Source organism: Tamandua tetradactyla, chromosome 16 (assembly GCF_023851605.1).
Source record: "Tamandua tetradactyla isolate mTamTet1 chromosome 16, mTamTet1.pri, whole genome shotgun sequence".
Classification (NCBI taxonomy): domain Eukaryota; kingdom Metazoa; phylum Chordata; class Mammalia; order Pilosa; family Myrmecophagidae; genus Tamandua; species Tamandua tetradactyla.
Window position 1 is genome coordinate 78,357,355 of NC_135342.1, and position 15,807 is coordinate 78,373,161.

At 49.6% G+C, this 15,807-nt stretch overlaps 1 protein-coding gene across 5 annotated transcripts in view; it reads left to right on the forward strand.

The window, feature by feature from the left end:
* CDH13 (cadherin 13) overlaps positions 1-15,807 on the forward strand; it is a 1,150,740-nt gene that overhangs the window by 1,017,307 nt on the left and 117,626 nt on the right. For 4 of the 5 annotated variants that reach the window (XM_077133145.1, XM_077133147.1, XM_077133146.1 and 1 more), the window contains 2 exons: positions 1,407-1,589; positions 10,528-10,781. In XM_077133145.1, the coding sequence (XP_076989260.1) occupies positions 1,407-1,589; positions 10,528-10,781 (437 nt within the window). Of the gene's footprint in view, positions 1-1,406; positions 1,590-10,527; positions 10,782-14,960; positions 15,225-15,807 lie in introns of those variants that run through there. The other variant, XM_077133148.1, reaches the window with a different exon arrangement.

Here is a 15,807-nt window from a genome sequence, read left to right on the forward strand (position 1 = left end):
GAGAAGCTGGCGATGATAGACTTTATGTAACAAGAACCCAGAGGAATCAAGTCAAAACAGTTTGGCTCCCAGAACTGTACCTGTGAGAGAGCTGCCTCCATCCCTCCTCATTCCAGCTCCCTTCCACCCTGCCCACATGATCTAAAATTTTTCCAGCGCTGCTTTTGCAGAAGGGAAACAGCTCATCCAGGTTCACTGAGGTGTGATAGACAAATTAGACTCCATCCCTGCCCTGTACCCGCCAGGCACCAAGATTAAGGCAGTGATTAATGATTTGCAAGTCAATTAATCAGCCCCTGCTTTTGAAACCTCATTTCCCAAATCACTTCTCTTTGAAGACAAGGGCTTTTTTGACATCACCTTACTGTCTCTAGATTCACTTTCCTGCTAATTGAAATTCCAAGATATTTCTTCTTCTTGTCAGCTTATTGGTATGACTTGTTGATAAAATATTTGCAAACAGATTACTATTCACCAGTAGTGTGTCAGAGGTAAGTACCAAAACAATACTTTGTGCTTCCAGCTCAAAGGAATGTGCTAATGATAGCTCATGAAATTCTCTATCCATGGGATAGTCGATTTTTCATTTATTGATTTATTTTCACCCCACCTACTTGCAACAAATATTTGAGATGTATTACGATCAAAACACAGGTACAACCAGGCTGCAAGCAATTGATTTATGTGTTCCTTTAGAAAATGTTTTTTTAAGTCACATAAGCTGGGGGTGGGGGACAGGAAGGATGAAATTAGTTGTTTGTTTTTTTTTCAGTAGAGAAGATGGGACAGGATATAGTAGAGGCTCTGGAGTCAAAACCCAGCCCCTTTGCTTATGAGCTGAGACACACTGGTTACCTGGTTATCAGGTTGTTTAGAGGTTATGGGACTAGGAGGATAAATATGTACAAAAACGTGGTAGCTTGATCTCAGGACAAGTTTATTTCTCAACTAGTAACAACTCAGGACAGGTGTGCCTGGCCATCGGGCTGCTTGTCTCCATTCAGTGACTCCAGGGTCCAGCCTCCTTCCCCCTCCTGGCTCCAGCTCCCCTCACGTCTCCTTGTGGCTGACTGCCTTGGGGGAGACAAAAGGAGAAAGGAAACAGTGGCTAGAGGAGGCAGGGCTGCTCTCTTCACCTCCCAGTCTAGCCCTGCCCGAGCAAACACCTTTTCTGCTCATGCTGTGTAGAAGAGAAGTCAGTCTCCTAGCCACTGCTACCACAAGGAAGGCTGAGAGGTGGCATGTAGTGTCTTCCAGGTCTAATCCTTCTAGGCTGTTATGCATTATTACATGCGATAACATGTACAAGGTACCCAAGACAAGATCAAGCGTTTGGCCAAGCTCCTTGTGTGGTCTTTGCTGGGTTTATTCAAAACTGTGATAGTTCCTGTCTGCTCTGTTTGCAGTTTCAAGCCACGGTGGAGGAAGGGGCCGTGGGAGTGATCGTTAACTTAACCGTGGAAGACAAGGACGACCCCAGCACCGGTGCTTGGAGGGCTGCCTACACCATCATCAACGGGAACCCAGCACAGAGCTTCGAAATCCACACCAACCCACAAACCAATGAGGGCATGCTCTCCGTTGTCAAAGTAAGGGTGCTTTTGGCTACTCCTCCCCCAAGGAGGCTCACAGATCACTGTGTCATAGATAAGTCAGACCTATTTCCTTTCTTCCGAGAATTAAAACAGAAAAGGGCTCTTGGCTTAAGGGTGCACTCATATCCTCAGCAGCACAAACCAGCAGCCTTTAAAAGGGGGTTCTAGACAGTGCAAATTTAGGAGTAACTTTAAGGAAACCAAACTTAGTTTTTAAATGAGCCCCTCCATGCATTTTATAAGGAATTATGGAGATATAGGCAAAAACAGGATATCTAGATGTTTTTCAAAGGTCTATGCTCAAAATATGGATTATTACATTTCCTCTTAAGCTTTCTCAACAGTCACAGGTAATTTTTTTTAAAAGCAGGTGATAATTACACACACCAAATAATCCTCGTGTGTAAAATCTCCTGTGAGCAGGGCTGACAAGCACTGTGACCCTCTCTTGGGCAACATGTGGGATAAGGAGGAAATGTGACAAGGAATGTAAAGCCCTTGGCACGTGGAAGTGCTCCAGAACTTGTCGGTGGTAGGGCTGGTGGCAGTAGACTGAGGCTGGTGGCCTCAGTAACCTAGAAGAAGGAATTTTTGTAAAGTTCCAGCACTCTTGAAAGTTCTGAGGAAAGCATTTCTGCCAGGGGCCAGGACATTCACCAGAACACACTTTTCTTTCCCTTCTAGTGGGTGAAGTTATTTGCCTCAAAAGCTGGGAATAATTGTATCTCCAGTGATAGCAACAGTGGACAAAGCAGTAATAGTCTGTCTACTGACTATGTATTCTTGGCCAGGATGCATACATATGTTTTCTCTCCCTGTCTCTCCTCATCTGTAAAATGAGGATGATAAATACTAACCTATGTCATAGGGTTGTTTTGTGAATTTGATGTATAAAGCGCTTAGAACAGTGACTGGGACTTAGAGTGCGTATCAGTCCACTCTTGCTGCTGTAACAAATTGCCACAAATTTAATGGCTTAAAACTACAGGAATTTATTTTATTATCTCACAGTTCTACAGTTCCAAAGTCCAAAATGGGTCTCATTAAACTAAAACCAAAGTGTCCACTGGGCTGTCTTTATTGACTCCGGAGGTGGCCTGCATTCTTTGTCTTGTGGCTGCTTCCTCCACCCTCAGAGCCAGCAGTGCAGCATTGTCGGATATCTCTCTCATTTGGTCAAATGCCTCCATCATCACATCTCTCTGACTCTGTCCTCCCTGCCTCTGCCTTTTAAGGATACTTGCAATTATACTTCTGCTTATCCGCATAGCCCAGGATCATCACCCATCTTGAGGTCACATCTGCAGAGCCCCTTTTGCCAAGTGTTTTTCTTTACTAAAGCTGCTAGAATGCAATATACCAGAAATGGATCAGCTTTTATAAATGATATTTATTAAGTTAAAAGTTTACAGTTCTAAGGCCATAAAAATGTCCAAACAAAGGCATCCAGATAAAGATACCTTGACTCTGAAGAAAGGCCAAATGGCATCCATGTTTCCTCTGTCAAGTGAGAAGGCATGTGGCCAGCATTCCATTAGATTTCAAAGTCTGAGAGTCATTTATCATCCTCGGGGCTTGGGATGGTGGCAGCTCCACCCTTTCCAAGGGCTTATACAGTGGCCCTGTTCTCTCTAAACACTGGGGTGAGGATTACAGCCTTGGGGGACCTTAGGCCACTACCTTTTACTTTTACTTGGCTCCAGCCTCTCCAAGCATTGGGGCAGCACCTGGACTCCCTTCCATCTCCAGGACACACACTCAACCCCTGCGGAACAATGGGGTACCCCACATAAGGTAACATGTCAGCAGGTTCCAAGAGTTAGAACATGGTATTTTTGCAGAGCGTTATTCTGCCTAACACAGAGCCGTATAAACAACTTCTCCAACAAAGTTCCCAAACCCCCTTGGGAGAAGCTCCTGGAGCCATTGAGAATGGTAGATCTCAGAGCCATTCAGCTTCCTTGAGTGGATGATGCACTCTGAGTTTGTCTCAAGGCCTGTCCTTTTCAGGTCCTCATCTGAAGTCAACTGTAAACATCTGGCTGAGAAAAGCAGCCTTTGTGTGTTCCCACTTATTTTTCTCTAATGAAACAGCGTCCAAGTTGCTGGGAGACTCTGCTTCCGGCTCCCTGCATCCATCACTGCAGTTTCAAAGCTGTGAAAGTCATAAAATAACACAGCAACTTGCTGGAACCTATACTTACCCTGTGTTTTTGGTTTGCTAAAGCTGTTTGAATGCGATATACCAGAAATGGGTTGGCTTTTTTTCTTTTAATGATCTTTTATGTGAAATATAACATATATACAAAAACGCTATAAATTTCCAAGTACATTTTAACAAGTAGTTATAGAACAGATTTTAAAGTTTGGTATGGGTTACAGTGCCACAGGATTTTTTCATTTTTTCTTCTAGCTGCTCCAAGACACTGGAGACCAAAAGAAATATCAATACAATGATTCAGCAGTTATACTCACTTGTTAAATCCTATTTTTTCTGTAATACTCTACCTCTTCTTTTTTTGTGTGAAAAATAGCATATATACAAAAAAGCAATAAATTTCCAAGTACATCACAGTAGATAATTGTAGAACAGATTCCACAGTTTGGCATGAGTTACAATTCCACAATTTCAGGTTTGTACTTCTAGCTGTTCTAAGATACTGGAAACTAAAAGAAATATCAGCATAATGATTCAGCAGTTACACTCATTTGTTAAACCCTACCTTCTCTGTAGAACTCCACCATCACTTCTGGTCTTTCTCCCACTCTTTAAGGGTATTTGGGCTACAACCATTTTAACTTTTTCCTGTTGGAAGGGGCTGTCTATAATATGTGGTAGGGGAATGGAACAAGTTGATGTTCTGGAGAGGCTGGGTCCTGTGCATTTCAGGACTTATCTGGTCCAGGGACCCATCTGGAGGTGGTAGTTCTGAAAAGTTACCCTAGTGCATGGAAACTTTGTAGTATCTTATATAATGCCCTAGGTATTCTTTAGTGTTGGTAGGAATGGTTTTGGCAAGTTATGACAAGTAGCAATGTCTAACTAAAGCCCTCATAAGAGTGACCTCCAGAGTAGCCTCTCAACTGTATTTGAATTCTCTCAGTCACTGATACCTTATTTGTTACACTTTTTCCCCCTTTTGGCCAGGATGTCATTGTTGATCTCAAGGTGTCAGGGCCAGGTTCATCCCTGAGTCATCAGGGATTTCCACCCCTGGATGTCATATCCCGCATGGGGGCGGGAGGGGGTGAGAGGGGGCAATGGTTTCACTTGCTTGCAGAGTTGGGCTTAGAGAGAGAGAGGCCACATCTGAGCAACAGAAGAGGCCCTCTGGAAGTAGCTCCCAGGCAGACCTGTAGGTAGGCTAAGCTTCTCTGCTACGTACTTAAGCTTCACAAGAGCAAGCCTCAAGATCAAGGGCTTGGCCTATTGATTTGGGTGTCTCTAATGTTTTGACACAGTATCCAGGGTTTCTCTGGTGGTAAAGTTTAATAGTTCCATATTTTTTCTCCCATCCCTCAAGAGACTTTGCCAATACTTTTTTTATCTACTTAGTGTACTCTGGGATGCATCCAGGCATTACATTAAGCCGTACAGGACTTAAGGCTCTCATTCTTATGGGCTGGCTTTTAAAAAGGGAATTTATTGAGCTGCAAGTTTACAGTTATAAGGTTATAAAAATGTCCTAATTAAGGCATCCAGGGAAAGACACCTTGACCCAAGAAAGGCCAGTGGATCCAGAATACTTCTTTCAGATGGGAAGGCATGTGGTTAGCATTTGCTGGTTGTGAAATTTCTGGTTTTCAGAGAACCTCGCTGGGTCCATTTTTTTTCTGCATCTCCAAACATCTCTCTGTGTGTCAGCCCTGAAGCTTTTTCCAAAATGGTTCCCTCTTAGAGGATTCCAGCAAGCAACCCCACCTTGACTGGGTGGAGACACATCTCCATGGAAACCACCTAATCAAAAGGTCCCACCCACAATTGGGTGGGTCATATCTCCATGGAAACAACTTAATCAAAAAGATCCCATCCAACAATATTATATCAAAATATAAGAATATGGCTTTTCTGGGTACACAACACAGCAGTTTCAAACTGGCAATCCCTGTATCTACCAAAGCCATCGGACAGTTTTTGAAGCCTCCCACTCAAACACAAAACTTGAGTAAATGTACTGCCCACTGTGAATCTTGAAGGAGCCCAGTTCTCCCCAATACATTCTCACCACAGCACGAGGAAGGTAAAATACAGACAACACTAGACCTGCAGAAGGAGCCATTCCCTCCCTGTGTCCCCACCTTGACCATGACGCCATGATTCTCTTAAAATCATTTGGCATGTGCCAGCTAGGATGCAAGTTCCTGGGCCTGCCCCAGATGTGCTGAGCCAGAATGAGGGCTAGACTGCCCATGTGATTCCACTGCTTAGGGTGTGTAGCTCACGCTGAGAACCTGCCTTAGAGAAGGGAGTCCTCAGCAGCCCACCTGCCCTCTTTGCAGATTCCTGGGGAAGAAGTGCACACAGGGCTACAGCTTTTCTAGTAAGTGGACCAACTTTGCCTTAACGTTGGGATGCAGCTGCCCCATTCCCTCCAGCTGCCTGCAAATCAGTCAGTAAGTAGGAAGGTCCTTGCTTCTTAGCACCTGAGTCAGAGCCCCAGCCGCGCTCTGTGGTGTTCTCTGTTTTGCCAGCAAATTGGTGTATCCATTAGGAATGCTTTTAGGTGTAAGTAACAGAATTCCAGACTGACAATAGCTTAAATAATAAAGAGAACCTAATGAACCCTACAGCTAACAAAGGAAGCAGTTCCAGAATTGGCAGCTCAAGGTGTCAGAGAGCCAGCAGTAGCACCTCAGATGATGCTTTGGGACTTTTTCTCATGAATATAAAATGGCTGCCAAAATCTCAGGCATCATGTGCTCCCACTGCCCTGACTCAAGGCAGAAAGCAAGGAGGCAGCCAGACAAGTGAGAAAGAACATTCCCTTCTCCTTTTAACAGGGAAGAAAAGGCTTTTCTCCGGGGCCCCAGCAGACTCTCTGTAAGGCTTCATCTGCCGGATGACTCAGGTCCGAAACCCTCACCTTCAGGGAAGGCTCAGACAGTGCAAAACTGGCTTTTTTTGTCCGAACGAGCAGAATCCTGGCTCTCAACAGGATTAGACCCTAATAGTTCTGGCAAATGAGAACCTGTTCCATCTTTAAAATCTTCTAGTCAGAAATACCCTTAGTTGCTTTGGAAACCAACTCCGAAACTGTCAAAAAGTTATTCTTTCAGCTGATAATAATCCACTCGTCATTTTCTGTTCTCCCTCAGAGGAGAAGGAAACATCCAGAAAGCCTTGTTGATCCCAAAACCTGTCACAGGCTTGAGAATCGCTATTGAATTGCTTCTGATTCCTCTCACTTCTCAGTCACAAATCCCACGTCCTCTATCCTTTCCGCATGCACCGACATCTCCAGCCTCCACATCTCCAGGCTGACGGTCTGCACCCCCTGTTGACACTTGATAAAATAGTAATTGCGTGGACTCCCTGTAGCTTCCATCGGCAGCATTTCCAATTTCCTCCCTTCCCTAATGCAGAGACCCAGGACCAGACAATGCACATTGATAAGGTCGTGAGCCCGACATGACAGCGGGCTCCTAATCCACACTGTGACCCGGGGGGCCCTCGGAAGGGATCGGGAATGGAGACCCCCCTTCAGCAGTCCACACGGAGCTGGCCCAGAGCCCCTGCCCTGGAATCATTACATCCACATTATGCAGATGGAAAGAAACGACAGAGGAGCGCTGCCCGCGGGGAAAGGGCAGGCTCGCTCTCTCTGCTCGCCCACCTCTCCTTCTCTGACTTTGTGCACACCCTCATTCTTTGGCAGGCAGCATCCCGCTCCGGAAGTGTCAGCGTAGGAGCATCCTTGGAGCACAGGGCTGGAGGCACCGTCCCGTCAGCTCCTTTGATCTCGTAGTCTTCTGTCCCTCAGGCTCACCCCTTCCTGATATGAACCATGTATTCCAGCCCTGGCTGGGTATAAGCGCTCGCCACGCTGCGTCTCACTTAATCTTTGCAACCATTCTTCATGCCAGCATTTCACCGAGGGGGAACGAGGACTCGGGGATGTGCAGTGACTTGCCCATGGTCCCCTTAGTCATTAAGCATCAGGGTCGGGGTGCGGCCACTCCCCTCTGTCTTTGGGAGCACAGAGTCATTGTCCCCCCACCCCGCCACCCCACCGCACCACCACCGAAGCCCCTGCAGGGTAGAAGGGGTGATTCCTAGGTAATATCACCCGTGGAAACACTACCCGGGTGGAAGCAGGTGATTTTATTAGCATAGATTTTATCATCAGACACCCTGGATGAACTCTCAGCTCTGCACCACTCATTAGCTGTGCAGCTTCAGCCAAGTTATTTAATCTCTCTGAGCCTTCTCCCCTCACCGCAACCCACCCCTCCTCTCACTGCACCCCCCACTCTCTCCCCTCACTGTGCCCCTGCCCTCTCCCCTCACCGCAACCCACCCCTCCTCTCACTGCACCCCCACTCTCTCCCCTCACTGCGCCCCTGCCCTCACCGTAACCCACCCCTCCTCTCACTGCACCCCCACTCTCTTCCCTCACTGCACCCCTGCCCTCTCCCCTCATCGCAACCCACCCCTCCTCTCACTGCACCCCCCACTCTCTCCCCTAGCTGCACCCCTGCCCTCTCCCCTCACCGCAACCCACCCCTCCTCTCACTACACCCCCACAAGGGAACAAGCCACAAATCCCCTCCTCGAGCACTACTCCCAGGAACCAACCTAAGATACCTCCTACACACTCACGCACACATTCCCTTACACTCCCACACACATGTGCATGCATGCTTACACCTTCACGTGCACTCATACCCAGTCACACACACATACCCCAACACATAAACGCACACATTTTTTGCCATATATTGCATATCTGGGAGCTGGCATAAAAGGAGTCATCCATGGCTCCCCCTTTGCCCTCCAGCAGAGTAGCTGTGTGTCAGGCTTGTTCCAAGCTGCCATGGCCCAGCGAGCCAGGGGCCCCTGTCCCCTCAGTGTCCTGACTGCAATGAAAGGCCCCGCTTCCTCAGCAGGGCTGCTCCCTGGCCCTTGCTGGAAATAATCCTTTACCCAGGTGGCATATTATGGGTGCCGCTTGGGGGGGGGGGGGTGGAGTTCTGTCATCAGCATCTGCAGGAAGGCAGGTAGAGTGCAGAAGCATTCTTGTGTTACAGGGAAAGACCAAAATACAGCTGGAAGCTGCTGGGTCCCATGAGCTCAGCAGTTCCCAATCCTGGCCCTTCTGGAAGTTGTTCTGTGTGGGGAAGGGGAGCCCAGTTACAGACAGTGTCAGCATTCCCAGTGTGTGTGCATATGTGTGCATGTACATGTGTGTGTACACACATGTGGGTGTGTGCCTCTGTGTGTGTGTATATGTGCATGTGCAAGTGTGCAATGTGTGTGCATATCCCTAGCACACAGTAAGTCCTGTATCAATGTTAGCTGCAATTCTCATGAGCGAATGTGATTTGCCTAATGTTATGTGAATTGCCTAACATCATGCTGACTCAACCTGTCAGATTCCAATTTCTAACCCTTGTCCGGCACAGCTCTTTCCCAGCTCTGCCACTCTCCTCTCCGTTACCACTTTCCCAAATCCACTTGCAACCCGTACTGCCTTTGATTCCTTTTCAGGGGAGTTTAGAAATCAACTCCCTTTATGCACTTCAGCCTTGCCCTCCTAGCAGGAATATCCATTATGGCATGGCTCTAATGAGTGAAAGGTTTGTTTTTCCTAATAACATTAGGAAAATAACTTTTGAAATAAAAAGCCGGTCCTTGTCTCACCGAACGTCTCCCCACAAGCCCACTCCGGGAGGTCCCAACCCCTCGCCACCCCTGAGCCTCTCTCTCGGGATTTGGAATGAGAGTGACCAGTGACAGCCACCCATGCCATTCCATCTGGGGCAAGGCCACCTGTTGGAAGGACTGCCATGTGGCGTCCCGAGAGCCATCTCGTCTAGCCTGTGTGGCAGCCTGGGGAGGAGCCTGTCATTCACCCCCTGCAGAATCAGCCTCCTGGGGTGCTGCTTCTTGGCATGCAGACAGGACAGTCCCTCACTGCGGGGGTCCACCCTGGGCATGACCGTGTCACCGGTATCCCCCGTCCCCTGCCCAGTACAAAGCAGCGGGCCTGTGAGTCATGGTGACCATTGAAAATGGCGCCCAGTCCCACGTTTTCAAATGCCCTCAGACGGGGACGGCCTCAGGGCTTAACCCAGGACCTCTCGTCCTTGCCAGTCCTTTTCCTGACCACCCACCCTACAAGAAAACATCAGAGCTGTGGCAGGAAGTGCCGTTTGTTTGTAAGAGAGGTAGAGCCCCAAACTCCTGCACTTCACCGCAGGTGAGTGAGAAACATTAGCAAAGAAACTGGTTTTCTCCTTCCACTGGATCTGCTGGGTTAGCAGAGGCAGGGCTGCCGTGAAGGTGAGGAAGCCTGAGCTTGGGCTTCAGGGCCCCTCCCTGGCCTGCCCCCCCCCCCCCCCGAGTGCCAGGTTCGGGGACGAGAAGGGAACCTCTCTTTGTCGGCAATGCCACTAACTCACCCAAAGAGATCTCAGCCCCGAGGGGCCCGGAGCTCTAAGGCTCAAGCAACGTGCTGCCATTTCTTTCTCATCCTGAAAACATAACCACGTCCATTTGTCACCCTGTATTTGTGTGTTTTGTGTTTAGTGTTTAAAGTGGGCCCCAGGATTGCATAAGGCTCAGCCCCGCAAATCCCGGGGCCAGCCCTGAGTGTCCACCAGGGTTCGTGGGATGTCCGAGGGACTTTACACTAGACGCGCGCCCCCAAGCCAGCCGTGGCTGCCCAGCGTTGGCTCTCCCCGCCCTGAGGCCCGTGTCTCTGCCTTCCAGCCTCTGGATTACGAGATTTCCGCCTTCCACACCCTGCTGATCAAAGTGGAAAACGAGGACCCGCTGGTCCCCGACGTCTCCTACGGGCCCAGTTCCACGGCCACCGTGCACATCACTGTCCTGGACGTCAACGAGGGCCCGGTGTTCTTCCCGGACCCGGTGACGGTGACCAGGCAGGAGAACGTGTCCGCGGGCAGCGTGCTGCTGACGCTCAACGCCACCGACCCTGACTCCCTGCAGCGCCAAACCATCAGGTGAGTGGGGCCAGGCAGAGCGGGGTGCCAGGGGCCGGAAAGGCTGGGACGGGAACGGCGCCGACGGTCCCAACGAGCGGAAAGGACCCGTCCCGTGAGGAGTCGGTGGCTGGGGGGACGGGGGCCGCGGGGGCAGGGACGGTGTCTGCGATGGTGACTGTGCCGGCGGCCAGGCTGGGGGACACGCGGCCAGCGGGGTGTCCTAAGTGACTGCTGGGTGTGCCGGGCCCCCGCAGAGCCCCCCCAGCGGAAAGAAAAAGTTGTCTCTGGTCTCCCGCAGCTCAGAAACTTGACCTTTATCTGAACCACAAGCTTATGAGAAAGGGGCAGGTTAACCGCATTTACAGATAGAGCGCTGCGCATTCGCGGTGGTTGGGTGACTCCCTCAGGGCCACCTGGCTTGTGGGTGGAGGAATCAGGACTGAAACTGAGGACGCGCTGATTGCCAGGTCCGTGCTCTCTCTGCCAAGGGCCGCTGCCGAGTGTAGCTGCGGGAAAGGGGAAGGGGTGATCAGCCGCTCAGTGCTTAGAAGGGCCCATCTGGGGTGGGGGGATAGCCTAGTGAATGGCAGGCAAAGGAAAAAAAATCTTCAAAAGATCTGCCTTGTCTCTTAAAACTGTCCGATGCTAGGGTGAGGGTATTTTCATAATGAAGTCTTGCTTGCAGAGCATCTAATGCCACCAAATACGAGATGTTCTTAGCGTGTGTTTCACCAAACTTAAATCGGCCTGCGGGTCCACAGGCACGCTTGTCCCTGTAAAAGAAAGGTGTTAGACATCTCTTAAAAATCTAAACTTCTCCTAGGAGGTACAAATTATCAAGTAGTACCAGCCTTATGATAAACGCATCCTATTTTCCTGATTCGAAGCCCCCGAAACTAAGAGCCTCTGCGTCAGCCCCCTTACCCTGAAGTGAGCTGGCAGAGAGGAGTGAAAGTTACTTTCCGATCCCAAAAGAAGATTTATTTTTACAACAAAACTCTCTGAAATGCCAGATGAACTAGATAAAGTTATAAAATAATACCAAATCCTACAATAATGTGAATCTGAAATAGCCATCCTTTTTTTTTCTGTGTCTCTCCCTCTCTCTCTCTCTCTCTTTTTTTTTTTTTTTTCCTTTCCTGCTTGGTATATGGCAAAGGAAACGTGCAATTTAAACATCAAAGAGAAAGCTTTCTTTAAGTACTTAGATGGAAAAACTGTATCTTAACAGACTACAAGGTAGTTGTACAAATTTAGGATGTCTTTAGGGGAGCTTAACTGTAATTTTGTCTTCTAAAATAGAAGGTGGAAAAGGTGACTCCTCAGGGAGAATGAAATGAATTAAAACGGGGTTGATACTGCTGAGCCAGGACCCGGCTGCACTGCTGTGTGATGCTGCCAGGCAGGAAAGCGCTGATGGAATTGCAAGGGGTGGGGGGAAGCCCCTGGGACGCAGACCTAGGAGACCCACTAAGCTGGGACAGACGGTGGGAGAGGTGGTCAGTCTGGGGTTCTTTGATTAAGACCAGCTCTTGCTGACATAAGCAATGGGAAATTTTAACTAGAAGATTCTAAAGGTGGTGAACGGACTTGAAGGACATCTGAAGAACCAGGCTGAGAAAAGACAGGATCTGAGGCTCTTGATGATGGGAACTGACGGACTGGCACTCCAGGGTCTCACAGGGAGAAGAAGTCCCCTCCAACCGTTTTCCATTCCTGTGTCACCCCATCCAAGGTTGATCCCGGGGGTAAATCTGCTTTGATGAGCCTCGTGTGACAGTCACCTGAGATGCTGCTACCAGATGAGGCTGCCCACCATGGTCGACTAGGAAGGAGAGAGAAACTCTGTCTGGAAAACGAATGTGGTCCTTGGAATATGGTGACAGGGTGTTAACAGCTAATGGATGGGATTTCAGCCTGGAGAGAGAGATGGCTGGCAAAAGCCAAGACATCAAGGGACAGGCCAGTATTTGAGGCCAGTTTATGAGTCATGGACAATAAGAGTCCACTTAGTAGAACTTAGGAAAGAAGTAAGGGACTTGATCCCAAACCAGAAAAAATATCCCAGATTCCAAGTAGGTTAAACTGGCAGCCAGGAGCACCTTGGTGCCTGTGTTCAGCTACAGCTCCTGAAAGCTTTCCTTCTGGGGGTGAATTTGGTCCCAAAGACAGGCATGAGCCTATGGGAGAACCAGGGATGGGGTGTTAGGGTGGGAGCATGTCAGTGAGAAAGGAGGAGAAAAGGAGAAGCTCTGAGAAAGCAATCTAAATTACTGGGCAGGTGAGAATGAAGGTAGGAAGCAGGACCATAGAAAGTTCTGAAGAGCTTCACGCTTCAGTCTGGTCATCCCAGGTGTGGTCTTTAAGGACCTTACACCCGGAGGGCCTCTGTGTTGGCTCAGGTACTGGGAAGGCCCCTGGGCACCATGATGTGGGGCACGGAGGAGATGGGTCCTCAGCCTTGTCCTTGCCTTATTCGTTCCCTTGAAGTGAACAAGGGACACCAGCCATACCAGCCTCCACCCAGCCCGCAGAGAGACGTAGCCTCTCTCCCACTTGATAGTTCCAGAAGTCCCACGTTGGAGTCTCAGTGAGCCAGTGTGGGACACTTGCCAGAGTCCACAGAGGATGATGAACTCAGCGTAGGGCCAGTCCTATATCACCCTTGAGGACTCAGAGGGGCAGGGCCCCCAGAGAACTCCAGAAGGCTCTTCCCAGAAGAGGGGAAAGGATCTTAGGTAGCCGGCTACAGCAAAGGGCCACCATGGACCAGTTCAGTGTCATGTAGCCCTTCAAAACATGGGGCTAAAGCATTTCTCTACACTGGGTTGCCTGAGAGTTCGAGCATTTGCAAATTAGTTGACCTGAGTCTTGGCAAATCCCTTTCCAACCTGGAGACGAAGGAAATGTGTTTATAGGTGTAGCATACATTTCACTCTCCGGCCAGATTCTCCAAACGCATTCTTTCCTGCTGGGAACCACAGTGCAGGAAACGCCTGTTTCACAGCCTGCCCCTGCTGGAGCCCCTCCCCTTGGGGCCGCCCCTTGCCCCCCCCCCCCAGTCACCCTCCCGCTTGCCCCCTCCCCTCACCCCCCTTCTGCTGCAGGGTCTGTGCCCCACCAAGGACGGGGTCTGACAGGTCTCCTCTTATCCAGGGAGCCCTGGGGAGGAAAGGCTTATTAATTACTTGCACGATTTGATCCTGGGCCCCAAGAAGTGCCACAAGGAGTGCAGGCCATGGGTGGGCAGGGCTGCAGGAGGGGCTGGGCCGGGAGACAGTTTTCTAATCCTCTGCACTCAGCTCCCCCGGGACTTCTCAGGCTGCCGCGGTGGCCTTGGGCACTGCGGTGGCGGGAAGGCAGCGGGGAGGTTCTCCCGGGAGCAGGCGCTGAACAAAGGGGGAACTTAATGCAGGGAGGCGCCTTCCTACCCCAGGGGGAGCTCGGGCCCCGCAGAGACGCTGGCCAGCCGCCCGCCCCTAGCTGTCCCGCTTGCATGGAACAGCACATCCCGGGCTCGGGGCTGCCGCAGGGCATGAGCACGGCATTGCTTGTGCCCGAGTCTGCCTGCCTGCCGCGTGGGTGTCAGGTCCGTGAGGCCGCGTGGCTTTCTCTGTGGGTCCCTATTTGGGTCTGTTCTCTCTGCCTATTCTTTGCCCTGCCCACTTCTCTCCATCTCTCGGGTTCCCTCTGCCTTCTCTCCTGCCTCCGCGCGCCCTCCCCCAGGCCCATCCTTCTCTCTGCGAACCCCATCTGGTTCTCCCTTTCTCCCCATCTCTCCTTTCATTTCTATTCATTCTTTCTCCCCTCTTATTTTCTTTTCCCTACCCTATCCCATCCCCCGCAATCTCTTCTTCTCTCTCATTCCCGGGTTCCCCATGTCTCAGCTCCGCCAGCTCCGTCTCAGCCGCGTGGCAGGACACTGAAAGACCACAGCGCGCGGGGGCAGCTGTTCCGCTCGGCCAGGCTGGCGAGCGCCTGCTTCGGGTCCCTCCCCCTGCGGGTCGGCGCCTTCCCTTGTCAAAACGGGAAACCCTCCCCCCACCCCGCCCCGACTCAGGAACCGACTTGTCCGCTCATCCTAATTGCTGCCCCGGGCCGGCTGCCGGCCTCGGTGGCGGCCTCGGTGACAGAGGGCGCGGGGGCGGCTCAGCCCCTCTCCTCTGCCCCCGCTCACCCACCCTTTCATCTCTCCAGGGAAAGTTACAATCAGCGAAAAGCGCCTTGATCTCTTAGAAGCCTCTAACTACAAAGAAAGGAGGTGTCCAGCATCAGAGCAAAAAATCTCACTAAAAAGCCGGGGTTATTAAGACTTGTTAAAAAGTCTCTACCACTGTGCTCTCCACCAAATCAAAACGGACAGCAGTGCTGCGGCGACACATCAAACTCTCCTTTTTAATGATTTGCATCTTCTGATCCTTAGTATAAAGTTAAAATAGTTCATGGAGGGAACTTTTGAGAGAGCAGTTAAGAATAAGGAAGAAAATAAAAACTGGAATCCTCCTACACAGAGAAATCTCCTTGTAACAACTTGATTATGTCCCTTTCAGTCACACGTGGGAGCGAGTCTCCTTTTTATTGTCGCAAAAATCGGCTGACACCATCCATTTTGTTTAGGAACCTGCCATTTTCACTTTCTACTGTATGGTGAGCAGCTTTCCGTGTCAAGAAGTAACCATTATTTTTAATGGCTGAATAGTATTCTCTTATTCTATTACCTGAACACACTCAATTTATTCACTCCTTCCCTTCCTGTTGAATACTTAGGTTGTTTCCAATTCTTTGCAATTATTTTGAAAAGTCAGTGGGCATGCTTGTAGGTAAATCATTTAATCCAATGCTAATTTTCTGAGGAAAACCCTGCAAGTAGGAACGCTTTGAGCAAAAATATTTATATTATTACTGGTTTTAGTCAAATGCAGAATTTATTTTTAGCAAGATGGTCAAATTTTTATTTTATCTTTTGATTTCTAAATCAGACATCACTATTAGAAAGTCCTTCTGTGTTCCAAAATCACCTAAATATTAACATGTCCTGAAACGA